At 35.5% G+C, this 14,062-nt stretch overlaps 1 protein-coding gene across 1 annotated transcript; it reads left to right on the forward strand.

Moving 5' to 3' along the window:
* Positions 1-3,448: 3,448 nt before the first annotated feature.
* On the forward strand, positions 3,449-10,246 carry LOC133859889 (pescadillo homolog). The gene is made up of 13 exons (XM_062295455.1): positions 3,449-3,590; positions 3,724-3,809; positions 4,361-4,609; positions 4,711-4,836; positions 5,046-5,130; positions 5,262-5,375; positions 5,660-5,753; positions 5,929-6,215; positions 7,659-7,766; positions 7,882-8,003; positions 8,313-8,532; positions 8,684-8,899; positions 9,929-10,246. The coding sequence occupies exons 1-13, from the start codon at positions 3,567-3,569 to the stop codon at positions 10,016-10,018; spliced, it is 1,821 nt and encodes a 606-aa protein (XP_062151439.1). The 5' UTR covers positions 3,449-3,566; the 3' UTR covers positions 10,019-10,246.
* Positions 10,247-14,062: the final 3,816 nt, after the last annotated feature.

Below are 14,062 nucleotides of genomic sequence, written 5' to 3' on the forward strand. Positions count from 1 at the left end.
CACAGAGTGGGGGGGGGGGCAAAGAAGAAGATGAGGGTTTGCACGTGTGAGATGGTTTTATTGTTTCTGAGTACTGGCGGGAACTTAAATTTCAATGTTGGCGGACGCGGGTTTTTTTTGTGCTTTTTTTTTTTTAATGGGAAAAACACCAAATGTCGTATTAGAGTAGTTGTAGCGGCGTACTCAAGTTTTTAGGACGAAAAAGTTGGACGTAAGTAAAGCTCTCGGTTATGTTGGGTTTGGCTTTAAGTTAAAAATTAAATTAAATTTGGACTTAAAAAAAATTATAGCATATTGTAGTTTTTTTTTGCGGCACTTAAATTAAATCAATGTTTGTTAATGTATTTGGATAAGTGCTTTCTATTTTTTATTCGAAAATGTATTTTGATGTGATATTAAAATGATAAGTATTTTTATAATTGTGTTTTGGAGGGGTTCATATTTAAAAAAATGTTTTCTATTGAGCGTTTTGAAAAAACCCGAACAAAGGTAAAGATGACTTGTTACTTAGGGTCTGTTTGGGTTTACGATTTCAAAAAGTGCGATTTAAAATAACGATTTTAAAATGTGCGATTTGAAAAAAGTGATTTTTAAAAACGTAGTTAAGCGTTTGGCAAAATCGCAGTTTAACCTTTAAATTCGCGAATTTACCTTTAAAATTTTGCGTTTTCAAAAAAGCATCATCTTATCTGCGATTTAAAAAAAACATATTTTATGCATTTTCAAATCGCAATTTTTAAAAACGCAATTCCCAAACGATCTACGTTCTGCGATTTGGTTTAAAATCGCACTTATTGTCTACGAAATCGCAATCTCAAACGCACCCTTATTACAAACCCTTCTTTTTTAAAAAGAGAGAGAGAGAGAGAGAGAGAGAGAGAGAGTGAGACCATTCTAATCCTTTTTCTTTTTAAAATTTTTAAATAATAACTTAGATCATAATCCTACAAAAGTTAAAATACATGTTTCGTCAAAATATTCCTATAACAATGTAAGAATACAGTTTTCTAAGAAGTGTTTTGTATTTTGACTTAGTATACTTATTTTTAATGGAAAATTCAAACTAACCAAAAAAATATAAAACAATTATGTTGACGAGCTTGTTTGACAACTTTTTATCTCTTTTCTTTTTTATTTCTACTCAAATGTTAGAACATTAAAAAAACAATTTTCCTCGCAAAACACTTATAACTATTTTTATCTTTGTGTCACATTAAAATTATTTTTCAACTAAAACACAAAAAACACCTTCTAAGTTAACAAATGTTATCAAACACCGTCCTAATTCTAGTAGGATATCATTCATCCCTTCATGGTGTTTTGATCAAGAGGTTCAATTCTTACATGCTCTTTGAAAGAACTAAGAGAGAGGCACACTACACACCTTCTTGAGCAGATGTTGGGCAATCTCTCAATTTGTTAAGACAAGTTGGTTTTATAAATGTTTCTAATATTTGTTGTTTGAATTATTAGCAATATGGACCGTAAAATTGTTAATCTTATTAACCGAGTGGCTCGAGCAATAATTTAGTAAAAGTAGAATATTGGATTTTTTTTTGTTTATACTCGAATCCATACGAGGTGACCTAATCATTTGGGGTTTTTTTCTTTTCTTTCTTCTAAGCAAGTACAAAGTGGAAGGGGGAAGAGGAAAATACAACAACATCAAACACACTAAAAAAAAAAGGCTGAATGCAACAAACACCCAAATAAGCCAACCAGTGTAGTGTAGAAAAGATCCTATAACTACTGGGAATGGACCAAAAATTTGATTTGGTCCATATGTGTCTTGGCTCCCGGGCCAAGAAGAAGGCCACCTCACTCGGGCGGTTTGATGTGGTAGTCCTTATATGGTCGTAGAAACACCAACCGCAACAAACGAACTTGAATGCCATAGCAAATAAGAGGGCACTCGAATCGGCTGGAGTAGACGAGGCTAATCATTTGGTAATTAAGAGGAGTGATTGTTACATTTACACTCCACAACTCCAACACTCGCACTAGACACAAGGAAGTGGGACTCACTGTTCACTTCCATGTATCTAGTATGAGTGTAATAATCATTTTCCGGTAATTAAAAGGCCATTAAGAAGCACTAACATCCGTCAATGATAACAATAATTTTTTCATAACATTTTTGACAATGGCTATTACAAAATGACTCTATTAAGACATATTGTTGATTTTGGAAAGGTAATTTCAATACCGTTTTGTAAACCGTAATTTTGAAATGTCACACACAACTATTACTATGGCAACAAAATCCAAAATATAACCAAACATATACTTCAGACTTCAATTACAAATCACAAATATTTTTCTATTTGGTAAAGCTTTGAGTTTTACAAAATGTAAGAATTGAGAATTGATTTGGTGGGGGTTACTATTGAAAAAAGTGATGTATGTGGGGTCCATAAAAGAAAAGCAGTTCAAAAAAAGTTTGAGAAGTGTTTTGCTATTTTTATTTTTATTTTTTATTTTTTTTATTTTTTGTTGTTGTTGTTGTATAAAATAATATAAAAATAAAAAATGTATTTTTACAAAACAATATTTTTTTTTTTAATTTTTACAAAATACTAAAAAGATAACAATGTAAAAAAATTGTTGTCAATGTAGCAGAGATCTAGGGCTTGTTTGGCAAAGAGCAGAACAGAACAGGGTAGTGGGTTGTTAGTTTTGAAATTAGTAAAAAGTGATGATGTGATATAAAATAAAAAGAATTTGTATAAAAAAGTGAAAAAATTTTGTATTGTAGTGAATTTTTTTATTTGAATAGTAATAAAAAATTATTGATGTGATATAAAAAGTGAAAAAAGTAGGAATGTTTTGATGTGAATTGTTGTTGGAAAAAATAAAAAAGTACAGTAAATAGTGCCAAGCACTATCCTGTTCTGTAACCATGCTTATCAAACAAGGCCCTAGTCGCCGCTGGCCGACAAATAGAATTAGGGTCAATTCGTGGCTAGAACTATTAGACGGTAGTAATACTACCCAAACTTTTAAAAAAATAAAATTATATTGTATTTATTTGTTATACATGTAGTCAGCACTTGTACACATGAAGAAAACAAATTGTATGTAAACAACTTCCTATTGAAAAATATAATATTAATTATTTTTTTAAAATGTTTTGTATTATGTTTTTTGAGAAGTGTTTTTGTAGTTTATTTTGAAAAGTATGTTAGTAATTAGAGCCACATCTAAATATCAGTTTTTTTAACCGGTATTTAAAAAGATTTTTCAATATTCAAGAAGGGAAAAAAAGGGTTTTGAACGTTTTACCAAACACCATAATTCTCAATAGCTCCTTACAAAAAAATAAAAAATAAAAAATTCTCAATAAACAGGATATAAATCGTTTATTTATATGGACCAAACGGAGCTCAGCCCAGATTATCATTCAACCCGGTTACCCGAGGATGGGTCATAATAAAACTTGCATAACCCGACCCAATATCAACCGCTTAAACCCTAACGACCTCTACGTAACTCTGTTCCTCTTTCCTTAGCCTCCATCTCCCTCTTTCTCTCGCTCGCTCTGTGGCTCAGCTTGCTTCGCTGTAACCATGCCGAAGCACTACAGGCCTGCCGTAAGTTCTTGTTCTCCACCGCTATGTTTTCCCGATAACCTGTGGCCGATATGCAAATCGAAAGTTTCATTGATTATTTACTATCTGTATTTTCTCACCCTTTCCCGTTCAAATTTTCTCTCGTACTTTCCAGGGAAAGAAAAAGGAGGGAAATGCTGCTAAGTACATCACCAGGTCACAGGCAGTCAAGCATCTTCAAGTCAATCTTCCTGTTTTCAGGTTCATCTCTCACACAGATTATATATATAGTTTATGTATTCTGGTTCGGGGGCTAGGGATATGATTATGGTTTTATGTAAATTTTGTGTAGTTTCGAGCTGGATTTGCTTCGTTTGGCGACTTTAAAATCACAGTGAAATCACTTATTTTGGTAGCATTTATTTGTGTACTGTTGCTGGTAGCATAATAGTTATCATTTGGGTAGGCTTTGGTTTTTGATAATTTGAGTAATACTTATTAAGAAAATGGCTGGTGGAGAATGTCAAATGAAATGTATGCATCATTGTCATGGGCACTAACGTGGTTTTTTTTTTTTGTTTTTAGCTCTTTTTGAAGTTTGCAGTATAGAAGTGACTTATATTAGGTTAAAATTTAATGGAAATTCCCATACTTGTAGTTGTCAGTAAGTGCTATTCGATATGCCTGTATGGGGGACATGTCATTACTGGTTATTGGATAAACTATGTCAGAGGCTTGTTTTGTTTTGTTGGAAAAGATCATTTGTCTGGGACTATGAATGATTCATTATTTTAACGGCCTGAAAATTGTAGGAAACTATCCATTCTCAAGGGCATATTCCCCCGGGAGCCAAAGAAGAAGGTGAAGGGAAACCACCATACTTATTACCATGTGAAGGATATTGCTTTCCTGCAGCATGAGCCTTTGCTTGAGATATTTAGAGATATAAGGGCGTATGAGAAGAAGATAAAGAAAGCCGAGTCAAAGAAGAACCCAGATCTCGCAAATCGTTTGCGAACCCGCACACCTTCTTATAAGCTAGATAGAATTATCCGTGAGAGGTTTGTTAACTCCATCCATTTGCTTTGAAGGATGTGATTGTGGGTTGCTTGCTGCTATTGAAAAATCACTAACATTTTCTGTCGTAATGCTTGGATTATAGGTACCCGAAGTTTGTTGATGCACTCAGAGATTTGGATGATTGTCTCACGATGGTGCACCTTTTTGCAGCATTACCTGCATTGGAGAGGGAAAAAATTGCAGTGAAGCGCATTCATAATTGTCGAAGGTAGATACTTCGTATGTCCCCCCCCCCCCCCCTCCCCCGGTTCCCCCTAAAAAAAAGAAAAAAGAAAAAGAGCGGGTGAGGTGAAAATGGTATCAGATTTATACCAGTGTTCTACCAACATAAAAAGTACAATTGGTTTAATGATTTCACTATATAGGCTGATCATCTTATGAATACTTATCTCAAGTAAATCATGGTTTATTTGCTAGGTTGAGTCATGAATGGCAAGCATACATCTCACGTACTCATAAATTACGAAAAGTCTTCATATCTGTGAAAGGCATATATTATCAGGTAAAGTCTTCTGTGAAAGGGATATATTATCAGCTACCATTACCCATCGTGTATTATTGCTGTAAATCTTTACCTGGTCATCATTATCTTTGTTGATAATCTTTAAATCTTTGTGATGTTTGTCCTTTAAGGCTGAGGTTGAAGGTCAAAAGATCACATGGTTGACCCCTCATGCACTGCAGCAAGTTTTTCCTGGTGATGATGTTGACTTCAATGTCATGCTAACTTTCGTGGAAGTTTATGAGGTTAGCTTTTGATGGTTCACATGACTTAATATGAATTCGTCGAGAGTATTATAAACTAAAACTTATGTGAATAAGGAAGCAATAACATTTTTAATTGTTTATGCATGCTTAGTTATATCTTATAAAAGGGGAAAGGTGTCCTCTAATCAGGAGAAACAAAGACAAAAGAGGTTAAGTCAGGACCCAACACATTTTGTTAGAAAGGGGAAAACTTGCTCACAAGATGTTTGTTCTATTAAATCTCTCCTCATCTTTCTAATATACTTAATTTGTTTTGGGTGCAGACTCTCATCGCATTCATAAATTATCACCTCTATCATTCAATAAACGTGAAGTATCCACCCATTCTTGATCCACGCTTGGAAGCTTTAGCATCAGGTACACTTTTCACTGTTCAGTGGGACATGAATTTCCAAGTTCTGATTCAGAGATTTTAGCAGCTTGAAGCTAATCATGGAATTTTGCATTTTATAGTTTTGGTAGGTAGCTCATGCTCTAAGTTTATTTTTTAGATGGATTATTAATGTAATTTGGTACTTTCTAAATTATGCAGATCTTTATGCATTGTCAAGATACTTTGATGCAAACTCTAAACGTTTGGTGGTGGATCCTGAAGCTTCTAGTGTATCTGGATCTGAGCAAGTTGAGACCCAACAAAAGGGGATACCACCTGATGAGTCTGAATTAAGGCTAGCTCAACTTCAACATCAACTTCCTTCCAATGAACCTGGTGCATTGATGCGCCTTGTAGAAGATGTTGCCAATGAGGATGAAGAGGATGAAGATACAAGGGAGTGTAAAAAACTCTTTAGGAATCTGAAATTCTTCTTGAGTCGTGAGGTGAGATTAGTTTGTCACCTTAGTGAGACCTTGATGAGGATTTGATCTTTTTTCCACCAACAGATGGTCAGTATTGCTCTTTTTCTTGTTTTGGTGGGTGGGGCAAAGGGAGTTGCCATTATGAGAAGAGACTTAAAGGATATGAAAGGAGGTGAATTCTTTCACATAAAATATGACACGTAGAACGAAAACTACACAATAAAAAATACAAAAGCTGGTCAGCAAAGAGGAACAAGTTCCGCTGGTGGAGTATCAACTTCTTAAAAACTTATACCTTGATGAGGATTTGATCTTTTTTCCACCAATAGATGGTCAATATTGCTCTTTTTCTTGTTTTGGTGGGTGGGGCAAAGGGAGTTGCCATTATGAGAAGAGACTTAAAGGATATGAAAGGAGGTGAATTCTTTCACATAAAATATGACACGTAGAACAAAAACTACACAATAAAAAATACAAAAGCTGGTCAGCAAAGAGGAACAAGTTCCGCTGGTGGAGTATCAACTTCTTAAAAACTTATTAACTAGGTTACTTGCTGTTTGAATAGAAACTCATCTTTTGAGTTAGCTGTGATGAGAATTCTTGAGGTTACAGAATAGTCAACAGCTTTGGCAAAAGTTTTTGAAGTCTCCTTTGTCTCTAGTCTGTTGTCCACCACATGTTATGGCTTTTGAAATTCCATGTGAAAGCTTTGCACTAATCGTTATAGCTTCAGAAGCTTAACCCTTTGTTATTATTATATATGAGATTTTATGTTGGTTTCTTTGGCTGCCTTCGTAATTTACTTCTGGAAATATTTTATCCTCCAAACTCTTATCAGGCACATACGCCACTCATCAAAGTTGGAAGCTTAAGTTAGGCTTTTAATTGCAAAAAAATATATAGAGATTTCCTTTGAGATTTAGTGTATTTATGTTGGTTACTAACACAGTTCCCTTATCTTAGTTAGAGATTCACCTTTAATAGCAAAAAAAAGCTTCTTTTCCTTCATATTTAGCCTTAAATAAGCATGTGATAATGTGATAACCACGAGAATTTGTATAATGGAGAGAAACATTAGTAGTAGGAGGATATTGCAATAGATTAAAAAAAAGTTTCAGGGGTTGATTGCTTGCTTAAATATAAATTTTTGGAGAGGAGAAAACTGACATGGTTTAAGGTGGGAAAATGTATTTCACTATGTACTCGTCCACTTTTTTTTTATTTTTTTGGGGGGGGGGGTGGGGATTAGGCATCAGTATGTTTAGTTTAGTGCCTGAAAGTTCACTTAAATGTGGAAGAACACTCATGTATCTGTTTTGAATCATAGTACAGATTTTGTTTGGAACTAGGCAGTACTTGCATGTTCTTGCTGTAACTTAACAGTCTCTACTACATTTTTAGTTATGCTATTTCCTTGTCTCGCGATTATTCTCTCTTTTTATGAATGTAATTTGCCATGTTCAGGCTCCCAGAGAGTCGTTGCTTTTTATCATTCCTGCTTTTGGTGGTATTGTTTCCTGGGAGGGAGAAGGGGCTCCATATGAGGAAGCTGATCAAAGCATTACCCATCAGGTTTGCCATTAAACACATCATAGATGAGATGGCACATTAACATATTATATCTATACAATTTGTTGAAATTTTTTTAATAATGATTATTCTGAGCGATTGCTTTTTGTACGTGCAGATTGTTGACCGACCAACACAAGGTCATATATTCCTCTCCAGAGAATATGTGCAACCACAATGGGTATATGATTGTATTAATGCACGCATAATTTTGCCAACTGAAGATTATATGGTGGGAAGGTAATTTTTCTTGAAGTCCCTTGTATATGTGTCCATAATCTTGATTTATCTTTGTTAATCTCTCTGGCCTTCGCCATTGTTAAGTATTTTTGTTCTGATTTCCTGTGCTTGGGCAGATAAATTCTGCACACAAAACCATCTCTCTTGAGAAAAGAGTTCTTTGTGGGCCTCCATGTCTGCTAGTATCAACCACATGAATAATTTTCTATTATTAAATATTTATACTTCCATTGTTACTTTAAAGGTGAAAGCTGCTGCACAATTTGTGATACTAATCACAATGCATGAATTATTGATACTTGTCAACAGGGTTCCTCCACCACACTTGTCACCTTTTGTTGACAATGAGGCTGAAGGTTACATTCCTGAGTATGCGGAGACCATTAAACGGTTGCAGGCTCATGCTAGAAATGAAGTCCTTCCATTACCGGGTGAAGAAACAGAAGATTTAGAAGATCCTCGTAAATTACTGGTTGAAGGTATTATTGATCGAGCAGAAGCTAATGAAGCTGCTGAGAGAAAGCGCAAGGTAGGCATTTCTTTTGACTAATTGAATTGTATGTCGATCATATGCACAACAGTTCTTTAAATTGAATTTGATGCTCTTTGCTTTCTTCATTTTCATAGTAAGTTCATTACTACATCCCTGTTGACTTTACCAAGTTTTGGAATGGATGCAGATGCTTGTTGATCAGAACCAATATCTCGATGAATTGAAACTGGAAGTTGATGGTGTGCAGTATTCTTCAACTGCCTCAGATAATAAGCAGAGCTCTTCTAAAGGGACAGAGGCTAGGGAATCTGAGCCGGACTTGCAACAAATTGTCCAGGATTATGCAAACAGGTCGACAGTTGTGATGTCACGTAGAAAGAGGGGAATGTATGAAGCTATGCAGGTAAATTTATCAATTATGCTGTTAGTATTGTTGTATGACAAAAAAGAAAGTGTGCTTTGAAGTTAGAATGCCTTGGACAAATTATGTACTAAGCTAACAGCAGTATATCTGGATACTGAATTTGTTCTTCATCTGGTCAATGCACATTGCACGGGGTTTACTATCTTGGGATTCTTGGAAGTCGTACATCATTTTGATAATGTGTCCATGTGCAATGTTCAGTTACTGGCATTTCATAGTTGAATGGAACCGTGCCTTTTGCTGATTGCTTATCATCCGAGTACATTGTTGTCACGGATACCTTGTTGCTTAGTTTGATCAGGACTTGGTATTTAAAAGTATTTATGCAAGAGGTAGAAGTTGTTTCTGCATGTTTCTTTTCATACAGTAAATTGAGTAGACAGCTCTTAAAAAAACTAAAAGCTATTGTAATCTGGTAGTAAACTGTAACATTACAATTTTTGTGAAGGTTGTTTATGAATATACTTTCTGTGGAAGATTAGGTGTTGGTATCGTATAGTCCTAGCGCCTAAAGATGGAAACTTTTTTGTGGTCAGATGCTTTGATCAAATGCTTCTAGAACAAATAATATTTGAAACATAATGCAATGGTTTCCACTAGACTTGAGGAAGAGGGGTTTTTGTTTTTTTTTAGGGGGTGGGGGATTTAAGGAACTAGAAAAAAAAATAGGACATTGGAAGAGGAGAGTGGGAAGCAGAGAATTGGGGATCGGGGAGAGTTAAATCTTTTGAAATTTCTTCTTCTTTGGCGAGTAACTTGTGTATCCGTACTTTAATTGCTTCTTAATTCTCATGTTGATATAACTTTAGTGGATGAGTTACTACTACATTTTTTCTAGGTAATATTTTATTATTTTCAGCCTGATGTTTGATCACTGGTAGATTTTGTTTAGTTGTCAAATGCTCTTTTACCTCTGAAATCTTCATATGCCATCTGAAGTACTATCTTCGAGTTTGAAAGTGTTTCCTTTCTGTGGTGTGGCTAATATTTATTTATTTTTTAATTCAGCATGGCAAGAAACGGAAGCAGGATCATGTTGATCGTCTCAAGGAACGGAAAAGAAAAATTGAAGCAGCCCAGAAATCCGGGGAAATTTGATTTGTCCCTGAAATTTGCTTTTCTTGAATTTATTGCTGACGTATTTCCGGTGTTTGCAGTCATATTAGGTTAGAAAGCTAGTTAATTTGCTTGGGGTTGCTTAACGCATATTGAGTTCGACATTGCCAATTGAGGTTGAGATTGGCTACAAATTTTGGTAAATATGTAAGATATTCTTTTAATTCTCATCATTGCTTTTGCTCGCTGAAACCAAACTGTAGTTTTCTATCTTCCTATGGTTCAAATTCACCTGATTCTGTGACAGCTTTAGGCAATAAGCTGTTACAAAACTGTGAATGTGATGATACCTGTAACGTGTTGGATCATCTTTGCATTAGAACTAATTTTGCACATCATTGCCTGCTGACGGTATTAGAACGTTTTAAGGAGAATATCCACTATTTGCGTAACTAGTTGTGTGCTGGGATCCACTGGAGTATCTTCGTAGCCTGCTCTTTCATTCGGCCATTCTTCGTGTGCTTTCGGTTCAGGGGATATGGCTTGGAGTAACGATCTTTGAACAGTGCAGTCTATTGGATTCTCCTGCATATCATGCGTGTGAAAGCTCTAATTTGAACCATGAACGGTCTAGATTTTGCCGATTCATTTAAAACCTAAAACTCTCGATCTAGTAGTTGTCACCATCTTCACCAGTTACTCCGCTGACTACCACTCTCCCACCACCACCCTCTTTCTAGTAGCCGTTGCCATCCTCACCAGCCTTACTGTTGCACTGCCGACTGTTATCTCCAACCACCATTACTGACAATGGTGGTGGGAGACTGTTAGTTGGCGGTGAGGGTAGCGGCTGTTGCTTGAAGGAGAGAGTTAGGTTTTAAATAACAAGGCAGAATCTGGATTGTTCATTTAAAATGAACGTTCATGTTCAAGCTATTGCACCGTCTGTAATGCGATCTTTCTTGGTTGATAATGATTTGTGTATGCTCCGTCAGGAAATGGACATTGGTGGACGCCAAAGGTTTTGTTTTTCAACTTACTGTATATGAACAGATAAAATTGAAAAATTATAACTAGATGCAAGTGGGATGCTAACTTAGACGTTTTTTATTTATTTATTTATTTTATTGGATTTTCTCATTTCTTACTTCCCTTCTAATGTAGACTTGTATTTTGACCGCACATCAGTTACCTAGGTGAATGGTTTTATGTTAAAGCTCTAATGATACTTATATTCATTCGTTCTCTTTTAAGTTAGGTGTTTATGTAAATTTACTTTTATTCATTCTATAAGTGGATGCCAAAAATCCATCATAAAGCGTAATTTGCAGATTCAGAGGCTAAAGAAAAAGAATGACCAAAGGCGATAAAAAAAGGGGAAAAAAAAATCATGCCTTGTTTGGGATTTGTTACCAGCTCAATTGAGTCATTGAACATCTTTTAAAAGGGTTTGGATTGAATTTAGTTCAAGTTAAATTAAACACGATAAGATTGGAACATATAAGACACGTTTCTTGATTCAAAAGCCAAGATGTCTTTAAATCAGCCGTGTGCGATTATGAGTCCAAAGTTTTTATTTTTTATTTTTTATTTTTAATTGAATTTGGAAAAGGGATTATAAGGGGATGTCGTTCCCATTCTTCTGGAATGAACTAAAAGCCTGTTTGTAATTATATTTAGAAACTTAAAAAGTATTTTTAGTGCATAAAAAGTTCTGTAAAGTAAAAATAGGTTTGTTTGCTAAAAAAAACCAAAATAAAAAAAATATTGACTTACTCTAAAAAAAAGTCAAATCGTACTTTTAGAAAAAGCTTTGAAAATAAAGTTTTTGTTTCTTAAAACTCTTTTTGGTAGGGGTGAGCAAAAACTCGCAGACTCGCCCCAACTAGTACCCCTCACCACTAAAAGCACGGTTTTTAGTTTTTTTTACGGGTGCGGATTCAAAAATAGTATACCCGTGCGGGCGGATTGTGGGTTGGAGTTTTTAAAAACCCTAGGGACCCGCCATGCCCCGTATTAAGGAAACAGAAAAAAATCCAGGTCCATTAACCCTAGCACCCTTCTTCAATTTTTTCATTAACCCTTCTTCACTACACACCCCTTCTTCAACTCTTCCATGAGTTCCAACACCAGCAGCTCCTAACCTCCTCGCAGTTGCCACCTCTCCATCTCTCCTCCTCTTCTTCTTCTTTTTCTTTCACTTCATGTGCACTTGCAGTAACCAATACATTTCTCTCATTTTTCTGCCTCTCAAACGGTGTCGTCTAACTGGCAGGGTCGTAGTGGCTTAATCTTGTAGTCGCTGGTCCTGTGGGGACGTCATGAAGCTCCAAATCAAGGTTGACGAGGAGACCAGGAACGGCGGGAAGATCATCGACGCTCACTTCAAGACAGGTATTGAATAATTATCCTCTCATCTTGTAACTTGTTTGTGATTTGTTTAGCTTTGGTTTGAATCTGTGATTTGTTAAACTTTCTTTTGTGTACGTGTTTATGACTTTATGAACCCTAGATCTGGTTTTTGTTGAAAATCCGCACCCCTCCCCCTGCATCACCCCGCACTGCATGAGTTCTCCCCATTTTGTGAGGTTTGCGGATACGATTTTCGCAACCCGCAAGGGTGCGGGGCAAGGCCAAAAAAGGGGCATCCCTGCCCCCCTGCCCCATGCTCAGCCCTACTTTTTGGATATCAAATTCTATTTTTTAACACAATCTCAAATAGGCTATAAACTTCATTTATGAGGAATAAGCTCAGTTAGTTAATGCCTTTCAATTTTTTTTTTTTTGAAAGAATACTTTTATGATGTAACACCACTATAAAAATAGTTTTGAGTATGTGGTGGTTTTGGTTGTATGTTAATATTTTTGTTTTGAAAAAAGAAAAGAAAAAAAGAGAAGTTATCCGCAAAGCTAAAACACTTCTCAAAACATATATAATTTTTTCACGTCAAAACATTTTTTTTTCTGAAAAAATAAAAGGAACACCCCAATAGGCCCAGTACACATTACAGAGTCCATTTTTTGTTAAACGGTTAAACCTCTCTCACAAGCCCAACAAACAGAAAAAAGAAAAGATTTGAGTTTATCTGGACGACGTCGTCTCCATCGAACATATGTTCACTTGGCGCGCAGCGATTCCCGAACCCAATTCAGCTTCGAACGGAGTAACAGACTCTTCATCTTCAAATCCGGTTAGAAATGGCGTTCTGTAAAGAGGACTCTGGACTCTGAAGCTTTCACTTTTGCCGGTTTTTCACTGCCTAACGAACCCATATGGTAAGTTTCCAAACCACCCTTACTTTTTAGCATTATTTACTGCTTGGCCCCCTTATGAGTGACTACATGACATGATAAACCATAAAGCTGGTTCCACAAAAATCAGACTAATTAATGGAAATATTATCCGTATCGGCATTTTTTAGACACATTGTATTCGGGAGTTGTCGTAGTTTAGATTGATTCCTTGTGGACAATTTTTATTTATGCACGAATTCTGATAGTTAATCCTTTTCAGTTTGATCCATATAGGCTTATGGTTTCGTATTGATCGGTGTTTTATTCTTCTACATGTAATGTCCAAACTTAGTCTTGTCGGAGTCGAAGTTTCTGCTTCACGCATAGCCTTCTCATCGGCCTAGCCCGTTCTTTCTGTTTCAGCCCTTTCTGTTGTCAATTTTTGTACCTCATGTTTGCTTATTGATAATCTGTTGTTGCCTCTCAGGATAAGACCATGAGTTTTGTCACAATCTTGTTAAATCACTACTTATCCCAAAAGTTTGAGCGGATAGAAAAATGTGAATTAAATAATTAATTAATATTTTAATACTCCCCTTTATGTGTGGGCTGAAACTCTTCCTCAATAAGTGAAGCTCAACTTGTAGAATATTCAATTGAAATAGGAGGTGAATCACGGAGACAAGGTTCTAATTGATACCATGTTAAATTATTACTTATCTCATAAATTTAAGCCGATAGAAAATTGTAAATTTAATCATTTAATTAACATTTTAACAAATCTTAGCCTTTATGGGTTTTTGATACTTATGATGCTCTACATCTTTAGGGTTGTGGTGTATGCTTCAAATA

Source organism: Alnus glutinosa, chromosome 2, assembly GCF_958979055.1.
Source record: "Alnus glutinosa chromosome 2, dhAlnGlut1.1, whole genome shotgun sequence".
Classification (NCBI taxonomy): domain Eukaryota; kingdom Viridiplantae; phylum Streptophyta; class Magnoliopsida; order Fagales; family Betulaceae; genus Alnus; species Alnus glutinosa.

Bases quoted from the DNA above. Each gene is read 5' to 3' on its own strand.
- LOC133859889 (XM_062295455.1), top strand. From the start codon at position 3,567: ATGCCGAAGCACTACAGGCCTGCC. The intron at 7,767-7,881 runs GTTTGCCATTAA...TTGTACGTGCAG, and splicing joins ATCAAAGCATTACCCATCAG to ATTGTTGACCGACCAACACA. The intron at 8,900-9,928 runs GTAAATTTATCA...TTTTTAATTCAG, and splicing joins GAATGTATGAAGCTATGCAG to CATGGCAAGAAACGGAAGCA.